Source organism: Alligator mississippiensis, chromosome 13, assembly GCF_030867095.1.
Source record: "Alligator mississippiensis isolate rAllMis1 chromosome 13, rAllMis1, whole genome shotgun sequence".
NCBI lineage: Eukaryota > Metazoa > Chordata > Crocodylia > Alligatoridae > Alligator > Alligator mississippiensis.
This window is the reverse complement of record NC_081836.1, coordinates 4,726,099-4,742,610: the sequence shown is the minus strand read 5'-3', so window position 1 is coordinate 4,742,610 and position 16,512 is coordinate 4,726,099. Positions and strand designations below refer to the sequence as shown.

General features: G+C 44.1%; 1 protein-coding gene across 1 annotated transcript in view; it reads left to right on the top strand.

The window, feature by feature from the left end:
- The first annotated feature begins 738 nt into the window (after nt 1-738).
- Nucleotides 739-16,512, top strand: part of IFFO2 (intermediate filament family orphan 2) — a 57,079-nt gene continuing 41,305 nt past the window's right edge. The window contains exon 1 of the mRNA XM_019500048.2: nt 739-1,457. Coding sequence (XP_019355593.2) covers nt 814-1,457 — 644 coding nt within the window. The 5' untranslated portion in view covers nt 739-813. The remainder of the gene's footprint in view (nt 1,458-16,512) is intronic.

The following is a 16,512-nucleotide window of genomic DNA, read 5'->3' as shown; positions in this document are numbered from 1 at the left end:
TGGGGGAGACGGCTGGGGGACAGTCACCACCAGGGCGCTGAGGCCAGGCGTTAATAACCATCACTCCTTTGAACACCCTGAAAGGCTGAGAGGGGCGGCACATTTGGGATGTTTCTCTGCACAGGGCCGCCCTCAGTCCTGAGGGAGGCTGCAGTGGTGCAAGCACAGTCAGGGCGCTGAGGAGAGCACACCTCTCTCCTCAGGGCAACCGTTAACGGTCACCCAGGGGGCGGGGCCTCCCGGAGGAGACGGCAGTACGGGGGACCAGTCGCCGCTTTTAGGGGGCGGGGCTTCGTCGCGGCGTTGAAGTGGAGAGGACGAGCAGGGGGCGTGGCTATGACGAGGGGGCGGGGCTTCGTCGCGGCCCCGAAGCCGTTAGAGGGGCGTGGCTATGCCGAGGGGCGGGCTCTGAAGAGGAGGGGGCAGGTTGAGGGGCGTGGCTATCCCGATGGGGAGGCATTTCGTCTCTACTCTGAAGAGGCTAGAGGGGCGTGGGTATGCCGAGGGGGCGGGGTTTGTCTCCACGATGAAGCGGTTAGAGGGGCGTGGCTATACCGAGGGGCGGCGCTTCGTCGCAGTGCTGAAGCGGTTAGAGGGGCGTGGCTATGCCGAGGGGCGGAGCCTGGGCGCTGCGCTGAAGCAGAGGGGCGGTCGGAGGGGCGTGGCTACAGCGCGGGGGCGGGGCCCGGCGGGCGCAGCCCCGCCCCGCGCCGGCCGGCGCTCAGTGCCTGGGCAGCGGCGCGGGCTGCGGCAGCGGCAGTCGCGGTCGCAGCAGTCGGGGCTGCGGCAGGAGGCCGCTGCGGGGGCCCAGCAATGATGAACTCGCTGCTGTTCGGCGAGATGGCTCGCGCCTTCACGGCGGGCGGCCCGCTGGGCCCGGGCGGCGCGGGGGGCCCGGGGCCGGGGCCGGGGCCGGGGCCGGGGCCGGGGTCTGCCGGGGCGCCGCCGCCGGTGACCACGGCGCTGCGCAACGACCTGGGCTCCAACATCCACCTGCTGAAGGGGCTGAACGTGCGGTTCCGCTGCTTCCTAGCCAAGGTGCACGAGCTGGAGCGGCGCAACCGCCTGCTGGAGAAGCAGCTGGAGGCGCAGCAGAGCGAGCGCGACCGCCGCCTGCGCTACAAGACCTTCTCCCGCGACCAGGCCGTGCAGACCGACGGGGCCGGGGCCGGGGCCGCCGCCGCCGCCCCGCAGCCGCCGCCCGCCGCCCCGCCGCAGCCGCCTGCCTCCGCCGCCGCCCTGCAGCCGCCCTACAGCCGCCTGCCCGGCACCATCTGGAGCTACACGCAGGTGCGGCGCACGGGCGGCGGCGGCCTGGAGACGCTGCAGGGGCCCGGCGTGTCCTGGGTGCACCCGGACGGCGTGGGGGTGCAGATCGACACCATCACGCCCGAGATCCGCGCCCTCTACAACGTGCTGGCCAAAGTCAAGCGCGAGCGGGACGAGTACAAGAGGAGGTGAGTGCCAAAAAAAAAGCTGGGGGGACGGAAAATGCAACCCCCCCCCCCCTTGGGGTGGGGGGAGGATTTCTTCGGATGCATTTCTTCGGATATATTTCTCCGGAGGCATGGCAACAAGGGAGCCCGGGACGGGGGGTGCTCTGGGGTGAAGCAGGGCGAGGAAAGCAGCCCCAGGGATGCTCGGTCCCGGTCAGGTACGTGGTTCCCTGCGCACCCCAGGCTTGCCTGGCATCCACCCCAGCCTGGCAAGGCCCAGCTCGGCCCTGCATCGGAGGAGCCGTTAGGCTCGAAATGGGTTGAAATGGTGGAGGAAGGAAACATCCTCCCCCTTAGATAAGTTGTTTTTGTTTTTTTTTATACCTGCCCTCCCCCCCCCCAATCTAAGCCGGGTTCGTTTGCTAGCCTGTCTGAGCATGAGCTCAGCGCTGCAATCTTCGGGCAGCGAGCACTGCAGGGGAAGCTTGGCCTCCAGACAAAGCCTTGGCCGTATTCAGAGCCCGCAGCTTCGGGGCGGGGGGGGGGAAAGCAGCGGTTCGGCTCTGATGGGGCAGGGGAAGCCTTTAGAGGCAACCGAGTTTGTCTGCGTGGACCTGATTGCCTGATGCGTGCACACTCTCCGGAGGTATCGGGTTTGCGGTGGGGGTGGGAAGGCAGCGAAAGAGGTCGGCCGGGATTCTGCAGGGTTTCTTCTGCAGTGCCTGAAGAGTTGGCCGTCCTGGGCTCATCACCCGCTGTTAGATTGTGGTGGAGAGGGGGTGTCGCTGCGACTTGCTCGGCGAAGGCATTCAGACCTACCTTTTGTGCGATCCAGAATGACTTGGCCATGTGGCCTACCGCACGGCCTGATTGCTTTTGTCCGGCACAGCAGCGCTGCACTGTGTCCTTTCCAAGCTCCTCGTCTGTCACACGGCCGGCGATATCCTTGCAAATTGGTTGGTCTGAAAAAGTTTTCGTGGAGGAGCTGTATCAGACTAGTTAAATTGGGAGGCATGTGATATGTGGGTACTAATATCTTCAGGGGTTACTCTAGGGTTGGGACCAAAGTGTCATCTGGAACTGTCTACATTTATCTGCGTATCTAAATATATGGGTGCAGTTCTTTTATAGAACAGGGTCAGATACAGGATTGTATGAAAGAAGAAAGGCCTGCATAAATGTTGCTTCATTTTCCATCTAGCTTTGAAACAGCTCAGATTGGCAAAGCAGTAAAACTTGATAGATGCAACATTAAAACAGGACTTTCCTTGCATCTTGGCCTAGGACCCATGAAAAAAATCTGTTTGAGAACAGAAACTGCTTCAGGAAACCCCCCATCTAACGTTCAGATGGCTTTCAGTAGCACTGTTGGGAATGGGGGTGGGGGACTCGGCATGAAATTTCATGTTAAAAACTGCTTGAAAGGCTCTCCGGTTTGGAGAAGGTGATGTTTCTGTAAGCCCCCACATCTGGAAGTGAGTTTTCCAGTACCATCTGTTGTCCTCAACTACCAACCAATTTGACTCGGTATGCTTGTGGCTCCTTTGTCTACTAAGAAACTATTGCCTGGTTATATAATGTCTTCCTACCACTGAGATGTAGAAAATTTGCAGCTTAGTTTGGTGGCCAGGGTGTAGACCTCAACATGTGAGGGGCATCTGGCCTGTGTCTGTGTGCGCTACAGTAGACAGCGTCACGCCGTTGGGTTGTTTTGTTTGCATGCTTGATACCAAGGAGATGGAGCAGTGACACTTGGGAAGAACTTAATGTTTAGTGATGTTTCATCTAAGAAAGCTACGCCTAGGATGTGGGTTATGCCATCTGTATCTAGGGCTACTTCCTCTTCTTGATGGATAATGATCTTTCCTCCGGAAGAAGTGGTTTAGAGGTGGTCTTGGACTGCTTTTAGCGATTGGTTTGGTGTGCAGCTTGTTCTGCCTGTGGAGTTTTACTGTGACACAAGCACCTTTAAGTTGGCATCAATGAATAGCTAGTAGAGGCTTGGACTGCTTGAATTTATTGGTTTCTAAATTGGATGAAGTGCAACTCATTGTACAACCATCACTAAGAGTGTCCGCTGTTAGAGTTAACACCCTGCCTCCCACTGGATGCCCTCACCCTGCTACAGAAAGACCAGCTTAAAAAGCTGTAATCGGACTGAAAACCGAAAATAGAAGTTAATGTTACATTTGCCATGTTTCTTTCATGATCCTTGTATCTGTTACTTAGTAACAGTGGTGCTTACTCCCTCTTGATGTCTGTTTATGGCCTTCACTGGTCATATTTAGATTGTGTGCGACATGCTCTTTGGAGAAGATTGTCAAGTATGCTTTGTGTACTTTAGGAAATAAGTTATAGTTTTCTTGCAGTTCAGGCCAGATGTCAGTTGTTTTGTTCTTGTGCACAGTATTTCAGCCTTCGCGTTTGTTTCTGCAGGAATTGTTTACTTCCCAGACTGCCCTTTAATGGTTTTTAACACACTGAAATGCATTGAAGTGTTTTCCCCTTTACTGATTGTTTACTTCCCTTTAATGTTTTTAATAGACTTGGGTTTTTTTAAAACCAGGCTTGGGGTTTATACACAATCTGGTGAATGCCCCTTTAATGATTGTATTGGCCCTGCGGAGGGGTTTCTGGGGGAAGAATGCAAGCTTTGCTTTTTTTGCTCTGGCCCCAATACTAAGGTAGGCACAAGGCTTAATTCTTTCCACAAGACTCTGTGCGTTTTCAGCCTCAACTCCGCCAACATAGAAGATGCTGACTGGACACTCGCTATGAACTTGCGCGCACTGTGCATATGCAGTCTTTCCTCTTTGTAACCTCTCAAAAGGCAAAATTCTGTTGTCTTCTCATAATGTTGAGACAGCAAGTTGTTGTATGGGTTCTCTACATTATTTTAGCAAATGGCAGCTTCATTAAAGGAAAAGAACTAATATTTATGCTTAGAGGCATTGAAATGACCATGGCTGCTAGATGTGTATTGCATCATCTTAGATTCTGTTTTCCTCCTGGGTCAAGAAGTAAGTATTTAGAGCAGGAGAGTAGAAATAGTCTGATCTAAACTAGCCTTATCTGGCTGGCCAGTAAGCTGCCACCTGATATACAGAATAGGAAATGGTGCTGAAAGTAGGATTGAATGTATTTTTAATGTGGGATGCACACTAGACCCATGGTTAAAGTAGAGATCTCTTGCTCGTGCAGGGCACAAACTCAGCCTTTTTTCCTCTTGAAAGTAGGGCAGGGTGGCATCGTAAAGACTAACACGGCTAATTACCTTTTTGTGACTTGAAAGTAGTGGCTGGGTGCTAAATATAACTTCTCAGATTCAAAAGTAAAATATGGCAGCTTTATTTATCAATTAATCTTCAGAGTAGAATTACCGTGCAGCTATTCAGTTGACTGGGCTATCTGTTGTGATGTGGCTAACCTGTTATTTATTGTTAAAAAAACCCAAAAAACCCCCCCAAAAACAACTTAAGTCCAGTCCACAGACTACAGCTTAGGTAGGTGATAGTACACGGGGAGGGGATTTACAGTGATAACATGCAGATACTTCATGGACTTCTTTATTTCTGGAACTTCTCAAGGAGAGATTGTGAAGGCATCACAAGGTTGCAAAGCTTTGGGGATCTTCCTCTCCAACAAAGCAAATAAGATTAAATCTTCAGACAGGAACAATTCCAAAAAAGAGTTGCTAAGGCTAAATATGCACTGCCTTAAAGTACATTTCTGGTTGATAAGCACTCTGGTACCACTGTACCTGACAGGCAGTTGCATTCCTTAAGTTGTAAACCCTACTGGAGGGTAGAACAAATACTACTAAATCATTGTTTTAATTGTACACAAAGGTACGCAAATACTACTTTATTTAATTTTACAGTAGCCATAAAGTTTCTGCACTGAGGAACCAATTCCTATAAGACTTCTGAATCTTGGTGACAAACAGATAAGCCCCTATTGATTATCTGCAATAAATTGAGATTGGATCGGTGGGGATCTTGATTAACACAACTGCATCTTGAAACTATCTTTTTGTCTTCCTGAAATCCTTGCAAGCATGTAGTTACATATATGATGTTTAATGGTGTTTTAAAAAAAAAAAAAAAAAAGTAACAATGAAGCTTTCTTCAGAGTGAATATGGAAGCCATGATGTACTCAAAAGCTGAAAAGCAGTGGCCAGATCAAGAGATGTCTTGGGAAGAAAGAGGGAGGTAAAGGTAGTTCACAAAATGTGATGGCCATCAATGATGATTCTCTTTTACATGAGGTTTTACAGTTCTGCTGCCTTAAGGAAAACTTTGGCACAACAAAGCTGGTACTCTAAATTGCTACATTTGCCCTTTCTTCCATCTCTCAAAATTCATTTTTTTTTTAACAGTGTTATTTATGGCAGCTTACTGTGACAGATAAATGCCCGATATTCTATCCTTCAGTTTATATTTTATAGTCAACAGAATATTTGTATTGTGTTTTGTTGTTTTTTTTTAAATCAAAACAGGAGCAAAGTCTGAAGCAGAAATCGGCAAAAATTTCCAGGGGTATCTTTTAATTAAGAGATGTTCTGGGTAGAGCTACTGTCATTTTCTTTTTCTGGCCCCGCTGTTTTAGTACAAAGGGCACACGCAACTATTGAAACATTTTTTTCTACTTTTTTTTTTCACCTGGATTTGTGAATTTCCCGATAGTTGCTTTCGCAATAACTGTGACATAAAACTGAACTATGACTTCAGATGGAAGAGTTGAGCAATAAGAAGAGAGACCCTTTATAGGGAAACCAGTCAGTTCTCAAATAACATGAAATAAAATAGACTTCCAGTAATACACTTGCTTCTTAATATTTCTGTCAGCCTCTCTCAAATAGCGCACATTTGTAACCATATTTCCACTGAAAGTAGGATCAGTAGGTTTAATATCAGTGATATCTCTGTGCCATATAGCTGAGGAGGTGTTCAGGCTTCTTTAATTACAGGTTGTCATAAAGTGAATCTTGTTTCAGAAATAATGAGTAGTGGTATAAAACAATGATGCTGTCATAGAGCAGTCCAGCACTTGTACACATAACGGGGTTTAGTCTGTCCTTAATATTGTGTTATGTGCTTGCCTGACTAGCAAGGTAATACTTTGGGGGTCCTCCCTTAGGCTTTCAGCAGTTGATCTAATATAACTGGGATAAGTTGGATTCAGAGAGAACCTATTTCTGTTCTAACAGCACACTCACATAATTATATCTACTTTCCTAGGTTCTAGGAAAGCCACCCATGTAATCTCTTATCTCTTCAAATAGTTAGATTATTGCAAAGCTCAATATTTGAGGGTGGCACTCCTGGCTTCTGAACAATATTAATAATGTATTGCCCAGAATTCTTCTAACATGGTATTCATGGTACAAATGCCTTACTTTTATTAAGGAACTTGCTGCTTTTTTGTGTTTTGCCAGTGGCATGGGTTCTCACTTTTGGCTTTTAGGTCCATGTGCTGATATCACTTTAAGATCTAGGTGCATTGCTGTGTATTGTGACTGTCAAAATATTGCTGTGTGTAGCCAACATAAGTCTGCTGACTTGGTGAAAACCTTCTGCAGTCATTCCATATTCTCTCTGAACCGTTAAAGATCTCAACAAGAACCTTGCTGATCAGCCTGTCCAGAGCTTCAATTTTGAACGCTTCTCTGGACCAATTAAGAGCAGTTTAAGAGCCAGAATATACAAATCCATTTATTTAGTCTACCAAATGTTGGGGTCCACTTCATCAGCAGGGACTTAATTTTTAATAAGAGTTGAGCTGGAAATAACTTTTTTTTTCTCTTCAGAATGGTGCCACACTAGATTAATAAAGCTCAGCTGAAGGAAAAAGTTCATTGCAAATTTGCTGCAGCTGCAAAGGACTAAGATTATCATTGTCAAAGCAAAGCACATAAAAACTAACCAGATCCGTTTTTTTAAATAGAACTTAATAAAAATGTGCTTAAGACCAGCCCTGGAAGAATGTGTGCATAAACTTTTAAAGTTAAAATATCAATAGTAATAGGATACAAATGTTGTAAAATGAGGCACCTAATCAAAAACAAATGATGTAAATAGAATAACTTCATTAGAGTACTAGGTTTTTTTTTTCTGACCATCTTTCAATAAGTTACAAAGTGAGTAATAAAATAGACATTATATTTCCTTCTATCTTCTAATTCCAATATTTCAGTATTTCTGCTCTCCTTTTGATTCAGACATTGTTTCAGGGTTGGTCTTAAGCTCATTTTTATTAAGTTCCATTGCTTTTTAAAGGGGCAGTTATGAGTCTTCCATAAAAATATTTATGTTCTTGATTTGTCCCAATTGGTAATCCTTGCATCCTGAACTTGTGAAGATGGAGGACCTAGCTTCCTGGAAAACTCTTCTGTAAATGCTTTTGCTTCTGAAACTAGCTGGAATTCCTTCATTGCTAACATCCTTTAGCAGCAGGAGAAAATATTTCTCTGTTGAAGGGAGAAAATAATCAGACTAGAGGTAAGCAATAGTTGTGCTCCAGAATATACCATATTAATAGGAATTGGAAGTTTAGTTTGTTTGCTTGTTTTGCTCTATAAACTTTCATTGCTTTAAGGATCATTTTCATTAGTCCTCTTTATAAGACATGTACTTCCCTGCATCATACTTCATAGATTTCCTTAAATGCTAATACTGTTGCATCTTTATCCAAAGACATACATTACTTCTTTTTCTTGGCATACAAAAAACTAGAACTCTTGGTTCCAAAATGATACCTTTTACTAAACCAACTGGAAAATGGCAAGAAAAGTGTCCTTTTCTGCAAGCTTTTGGGATTCTTTTTCTTGGAGAACTCTAACACATTTCTGAGTCCTATCCCATTATAATTAGGCAGCAGAGTAACTGGTCCAGAAAGCGCAGTGGGAAGACCCTACTCTGTCGGGAGAGAATGTAGCCTGTTCTTTTTTGTTAATCCTCCTCCATGATAGCATTATCAGACTCATTTAGGATTGGGTCCATGTTGAATGAAACATGTAAATAAATGTGGTCGTGTGGCCCTAAAACCATGCTTAATTGGGTATTGCCTAAATTGGATTATAACAAACAACATAAATGACAAAACCATTATTATCTAGGTACATACAGTCAACAAGGTGAACATTTTAGTTCCGAGTCTTGTCTTCAAACAAAACTATAAACTTCCCATTGAACTTGAAACTCTGCTGTGCTGCTTCAAAGCATGGCCCCTGGAGAAAGTCACCTGAGGCTCTTGTTTCCTTCCGCCTCCTTAAACCCTTATAGGAGCTTCTGCCCAACACCTTTCTATGTATCCATGAATCCCTCTTATCTGAGTTCAGATAATGGGCCCTTTCCTTTTCCTGGGAAGCTTGTTTTACTTGTGACAGAAGGTTATAGGTGCTCCAAGGTTCTCCCGCTTGGTTGCTGCCCTGTGGCCAAGATAATTACGCTGCAAGTATCAGCTACAAAGAAGGCAGGATGGTTGTGTTCTGGGTTTGTGGAGGGGGTGTCTGAAGTTCTTGCTGTACTTTAGTACAGGGCTGCATGCACCTGCAGAGTCCCCGGGCTTCCATCTGGCTGCAGCTCCTCCTGTTCTCTTAGCTGCAGTAGTAGCTGGATGATCTGGGCTCCCCTCCCTCCTCTTCCTTGGATACCTGGATCAACGGGGAGAGATGGGGCTGAGGCCTTGAGCTGTGGAAGAGATTCTGAGTTGTACCTGGGCCCCACACTGATGTGTTGCTTCTCTTCTTCCTGGTAATGAGCGGTATCCATATCCAGGAGATGTCTGCTTTGTGATTTACCCCATGGATTTGGGGGGTGGGTATTCCCTCATGTCCTAGTTTAGATAAGTCTGGGAAGTCTGGCCTGGGCTGTGTGCATTACAAAAGAATGGCTGCATCCAAGGGCAGACCCCTTTTGACATTGTGATAAAAAGACTTTTGACTTCTTCATAAAAATCTAAGCTTTCTTTTTACGAAGACAAAGCAGCAAAATTCACAAGCCCTTAATTAAGCAAAACCAAGCAGGCTTTAGAAATCTTAAACACCAATGGTCTCTGAAGACGTATGCAATTTAGGACTGAAGTGAAAACAAACTTAAGGACAAGATATTGCTAGCTCTTCATTATGTGTAATCAGAGGTTTAAATTGCTGTTTGGTAATGCAGCTCAAGTGCTGGGCTCTCTGTAGCTAAAGAAAGAATTGGACTGATGAACAACTCAACAGCTGCTTTTGTGGTTAAAGTTTTGTGGCAACATTGCCAGGGTTATTTGCTGGCTCCCTGCTTTTTCTATTTCTGAGCCTTGTGCTGTCTTCTCTGCTTTCAAAAATCTTTTTTTTGTGTTGGTGTTGCTTTTCTGAACTAATAAGATTGCCTGTTATGTTGTTGTTAACCTAAATTGAGGTTGGTTACTCTCCTAACACAAGAAAACACATGCTTTATACGAGTGATTCTCAACCAGGGGGCCATGGCACCCTGGAGGGCCTTCAGATCCTTTCAAGGGTGTTGCTGGACGTGATTCAGCATTAGCATGGATAGTTGTGCAAACAAGATTCACAGGATAAACCCAGAAAGATTTCAAATAGGAGTCCATGGTCTGAAAAGTATTTTGCTCTGTTGTGGTCCTTCTCAGTTCTTTGCAGCAGAATAAGTGCTTTATTTTTTTCTGTTGTCAAAAATGAGTGAAAACTTAAGAGCTGGCATTTTTTTGAGGGGTGCGTCTGGGCTAAAGAGGTTGAGAGCCACTGGTTGTTTTTTTCACCTATGGGGTTGAAATCTGAAACTGAGCTATGCGCTATTATGCGGTCTGTTAACTGAAGGCACTTTCTAGCTCGGGATCCCACTGAAGCATTTTCCCAGTCCTGCCTCCATTCTGCAGTAAAAGATTATCTAGCCTGGGTTTGCAGTAATAATAAACAGATCAACATGCTTCAACAGGGATTTAGCTCAGTAAACAGGGCAAAGCACCAGTATATCCCAGGGCTAAGCTTACTTATCACTCAAACTACCTTCTCTCTCAAATAAATGCTTTGTTGATAGACCTTCCCCGTCTCACTCCAGGCCCCTGCTCACATCCTGTTTGTTTAGTCTTGAGTGTCTTCCGTCTATTAGTCTCATCCTGTTCTTTGTCTTTTTCTCGTGTCTTTAAATGTTTTGGTTTTTTTTGACTCGGGGGAAAGGAAAAACTCTCTTTACCTAGTCTTCAGGCTGACAGGAGATTGTACAAGGCGCCATGTGAGATCTATCGGTGCTACGTTGTGAAGCTGTCTTGTCTTGGGAAGGTGCTGCTGACCTGGACATGAGTAAATACGCCATTTCTAGATTTGGGCAGTAATAAGATAGTGTTTGCTCCCAAATTGAACAGAATAGTAATTCTTTGGCTGCCTTCTAGACTGCCATTCAAAACTAGGATCTCACTTGATGCTATGGCGCCTTCCATGTCTTACGAGATTTTTTCCACCCCCCACCAGCAAGTTCATGTGCTTAAATTGTGAAGTGGCATGCATGGCTGCTCGATTGCTGTGTTGAAGGAGCAAACAGTGTTGTCCTTCCTTCTTGCATTGTAGCAAGATGCTGCAATTGGGAAGTAAATGTTTTAATTGTAACTGGATTGATGACATCTAGTTGCAAATTGTTCTTTTTGGATGAAGCTATTCTCACATTTATCTACGAAGTTGGAAATGTGTGAGAATCTTTTCCCCCCCTCCGTCTCGTCTGTGAGTGTTCATTGAGTAGTTGATCCAGATACAAAACATTACATCAGTTCTGCCCCTGGATCAACTTCAACAACGAGAACATTAGGAAAGGATGGAGAGAATGGTGCTCTGTGCCCATTAATGATGTGTCCTACTTCTTAATGACACAACTGAGTCTAGTTACATTGTTTCTGTGTGAAATTGAATCACAGATGATGCATTTCTTGAGTCTTTTGTTTCGGCACTTCCACCCCTTTGTAATTCACAGCCATGTGACTGGTATTTACTGAGACTCAAAACTTGGCGACATCCCACTGGCATCATGGACAGGGGGTCAACTGCTTGGACAAGAGTCTGAGTTGTCAAAGTCTTGTGAAGGGAAGTTAGTCGCTTCTGTGTAGGGTGGATTCTAGTTTTATGAATGAGGGTTCCAAAATAAGCCTGATCCCATCCTAAAATCTTGATGAAATCCAGTACTCTTTTTCTGGATTAGTTTTCTCCAAATAAATATTCGGCCCCACATGGTCTGGCTTCTTACCATCCTGGAAACTTCCATGATATATTGACTTTAGGGGGCCCACACACTGGGCCTAGCTGGCGGCTTGCTTCATTGTTTGTAATGGGGTTAGTTCATTTTTAATCTGATGGTGTCCTTGGTGGAGTTACCAGATTTGCATTGTAATATAGCTGAAAGCACCATTTGGCTGTATGGGAAGAGTCTCCATCCCATTTCACTTCCTAAATCTCTTGGGGTGCTACCAACTGAATAACTTTGCGTCCCCATTTTAAGTAATTTCACAGATGTGAATCCAAACTGCAAGAGTATTATAAGCAGTGAGAAACAAACATGGCTCCAGATGCAGCTGGAAGCAATATATTGTAAAAATGCAAGGTTCAGAGAGCTGCCTTGTGCCAGCACAGACTAGTTTCCAATAAGGTCTTTAATATGCATTGCATCTGTGCACAACAGAAGGAAGAGCCAGCGTTAAATGTGAGGTATCATTCATACAGTGAAATTTGGTTCAGAAAATTAATTTGACATGAGCCTTGCATTAATACAGATGTTGTTTGTATTGTAAATAGGGCATGGTGGTTTAAAAAAAAAAAAGTGTATGCGCACGCATACGAGAGTTGACTATTCAAGACATCTCTTTAAAGAAACACAGAAGAATTAACTTGCCTGGCAAAATTTGTTAACTGAAGCAGATTTTAAGAATGGTTTATTAATACGGGGGAAATAGTATTGATGGGGTCAGAGGTTTAATAGGATCATTTAGCCCTTTGCACAGGAGATATTTTCAGGCCACCCAGTGATTGATGCTGTAATGAACAGATCAAAGGGAACCCTGGCTAGTAGTTCTTCTGAATCAGCAGTTTCATAGGAAAAAATATGTTCCAGTCCCTAGACCCCTACAAGTAAAAAATCAGCAGTCTGCCTCTTAGAGGAAAAGCAAAAGCATATTGAAGTATAAACTACTGATACGAATAAAAAAAATTGTGTGTGCAACTTCTTACTAGTACTGGTACTAATTTCTACTCCCTCCCCCCCTCCCTTACATGACCGTAGCGAAGTCCCTTGACTTCTACAGATGAAAGAGGCATAAGAAGTCCTAAAAGCACTTCATGCAGAGGAAAGGAAAATTATTGCATTCTTTTTTATGATTTGCATTTCAGTGCAAGTATTTTTCACATATCTCTCAACCCCCCCCCCAATTCTTTCTGCTAATCTCTGTTCCTGCCCACAGTGTCAATCTGCCAGCTGGGCACTGAGCTTTTCTTAAAGGGACAAAGCTACCTTGAATTTTAAAACCTGTTTATGGTGATGCAGCCTGGAATTCATCCTTTGAAGAGTCATGTTTTAGGCCCTAAATAATCTGGTTTGTCCCTTTTAACCTGCACTGAAATGTAAGCAAACCCACAATGGTAGCAATTTGTGTGTGCACAAAATAAAAAGGTCTGTTCTATAAACTGCTCAGCTCCCATCCTCCTTTTCTAAGGCTGGATCAGGCCATTCCTTTGTGTGCAACGTTGTGGGATTTTTCAGTTTAATAATTCCATCTAGCTGTTGAAACTTGTTACAGTTTCTTTCATTTGTTGCAGTCAATACACGGAGGCTTATTTCTCAGAAAACCCAGAATACTTTAAAGCTAAGCTATCCTTTTCCTGCGGCTATGAGTGGGCTGCAGATGTGCTGAACTAGTTTTTTTTGTTGGTGTAGCTGCAACAAGGAGAAGAAAAATCCAACCCGGCGCTGGTTCCAGATGCACAAAGCAGGCTTCTTTCTGATGACTGTATGAAGGGCTTGGCGTTCTTCACTCCACAGTGACTAGTAGTTGGGTAGCATTTATTCCCTGTACCAAGCTGGCATGGCTTTCCTGGTGACTGCATTTTCTGCCTGATTTATATGGGTTTTGGACACATGACTCAAAGCCTGGGCCTCTTGTAATTATATATGAAGACATGAGAACGAGGTCACTTTCTCGGTCACTGTGTTCCCCTCGACTAGTTCGGTGCATTTTAAAACCACAACCAAATCCCTGTAACCCTCTGGAAGTTGCTTTCTTCTTTCTCTAGGGTTGGGTGTTCCTATAAGCAGCACTGAGCTATTTCTTGAACAGCTATATTAAATCAGCTACTGGGCGGTTATTCTGGATGATTTTTTTTAAACAATGGAAATGCGTAACTTCAGCATGGGTGCTAAAAATACTTCTTAACGTAAGACACTTCACGCACACTCTTTGTGATATCCAAGTCATAGGCAGACAGGCTGTCTAATACTGGGAGAGCCAATAAAGCCAAGTAGCTTTTGCCAGATATGGTCTTAATTTCTTTGTTTCCAGTAGTTGTGAAATGTCCTTTCACCAATATTTCCTGCAGAGACTTGGAATAATTACACTGTATGTTTCTGACTGCTGTAGCATTGGCTTCATTTTCTGCAAACTAACTTAGCCGATTTCTCAAGTTTGGTAGGAAAGTACAGGAAATGCTGTCTGCCAGCTGCTGAAGTCAGCTTGAAATTTGCTATATAGGCTCCCCTATACAGTCTAGCTGGAAATACTGATATAGTTTAACTAGTAGAAGGACCCGTTCTTCACCCTGGCTATTATTTTTGTAATTGCAGTGTTTGTTCATTTTCAATGAACTTAAACAATATTTTTTTTTTTACCTAAATATGTTGTACTATTTTTAAAGAACATAGTGCAACTTATTTAACATTTAATATTTAATGTGGAGCGACATTTCAAATGCCATCCAAATGAATGCTCTTTATTGTAGAACTTCTTTGGAAACAGTTTTTGTGGTGGTTCCTGTCGGTGTCAGGATATACAGCCCTCTTTGACTACCAACTCTGGAGCAAGCCATATATAAATAATAAAAAACTGTCCGTGTGAAAAACATTGTTCCCTTAAATAGTCGCTGGAAGCCCCCAAAAGGGTTGAGTGAAAAATAACCTGCCTATAATTTTCTTTGGGTGGTATTCAGGTATTAAGTCTCTGATGTCATTTAAGTGGTGTGCTATTCTCCTGCTTGGGTATAACAAATAGTGTGTGGTTCAAATTTGACTTCTCCACGTTAACTTAGCAATTAGTAACCATCTTCACTCATGTTGTGTGCTTGAGTTCAGAAATATTTAATGCCCTGTGTTATTCCTTGAGGGGGTGTGTGAAGTGTGCCATATTTTTTTTCCTCTGAATTCCAGTCAGGTCTCTAGGGATCAGTTAATTCCTTGCTGTCAGTTAGTATGTTCACAGTCTCTGCATGCTGATTATGAAACAAAATTGATGCCACAGTTACAGTACAACAAAACTTAATTTTACAAAGTCCTACAATGTAGACAATGTTGTTCTTCTATGCTGCTTTTCATTTTGTAGAGACCCCTGCAAATATTTGTTGCCCCAGCTCCCCTCCTCTCTTTGGAGGGGCATGGTAAGTATTGTCCCTACGCTAAAGATGAAAAGGCAGAGTGAATTTTGTGGCTTTGGACAAGTTTCTCATGCTGGGACCGGGATTAGAGTTCCTGGCCCCCCATCCTACAATTATATCTCTGAGAAGGGGAGTGAGGAAAGAGGCAAGTGTTTTTTTTGCGGGGGGGGGGAAAAAGATGGTCAATGAGCTTCTTAGTCGCATTAGTTTTAAGGTGGTCTTTGTCTTTGTATTTAGTGGTACATTAAACTATGGGTGGATAGGATAGCTTGCTGTTTTCCCCCTTTTAGTTTGTCAAGAGCAGAGCTTAAATAAAATCAGGAAACCGCATGATCAGATGAACAGCAGAAGCTATGACATGGCTGGCACATGAAGGTAGTTTTCCTAGAGGATAAAACCTAGAGCATCACCGCTTGGTCTTTCCAAACCAAGCTTCTTGCATCCCTGGTTTGAGTGTGTCACACGGCGATTGAACACAGTAGCAAAGGAAGCATGTTGCTCAGATCGGATGGATCTATCTGTAATAAGACTGAAAACATTGAAATGAAGACCCTGTAACATGGAGGATACCAGGTACACCTTCGTTCACACTTCGGCTGAGAACCATTCCCCGTGTTTCCGATTCAGAAAATATTGTTCTAACGGAGATGGTTGTATTCAGATTGTTCAATTCTTTTAGCCAGTGGTTGGTATTTCACAGCTTGTTAGCTGTGAAATACTCGGCTATCGCAATCTGTTCTAGCTAAAATATAGGTTGGTATTTCTCCCAGAAATATTGGCTGTCCTAAATATTGGAATTGGGTGAGATTATCCTTCAGATCTTCTCAAAAGCAGGTGAATTTCACTTGACTAGGAGGAAAATTACAGAAGATGTGTCCTGCTGGGGACAGAAGCAGAGAAGTGATCTTTGACTCTTGGAGGGCCATTAACATGACATTTCCTTAGGGGGACCAACTCTTCTGGAGACGAGCGCTATTGACTTCCCCAGGATTTATTTTGGCCACAGTTACTGACCGTAGAAACAGGGAAGCAAGGCTTCATTTTGCTCTCTAGAGTGATCTTGGGCCACATGCTGGCTTAACGTGAAAAGCTCCCTGACAAAACTCCACTTCAAACCCACAGATTCAAAATGAATGCTTTGGTGGTGCCAAGAATCTGTTATTCCCAGAGGACAAGAAAACATTATTTCTTACTCTAGAAGTCAAAGCATCAGGATTGCCTTTAATCAGCAAATTGTCAAGAAATTATAAATAGTTGATATCAAGAAATAATCCTTAGTTGATAGGGGAAAACTTCCTGTCGTTAAAATCCTCCTAAATGACTTTATTTTTCTTTCAGATGGTGGTGGTAAGAAGTTGCTTTCTAGTCACATGCATCAGCTGAGATAATGTGCTATTTTAGTTTTGGCCTGTCTAAGAGGCCATTCAGGAACACTTTCATGCATTCTCTATAGAAAA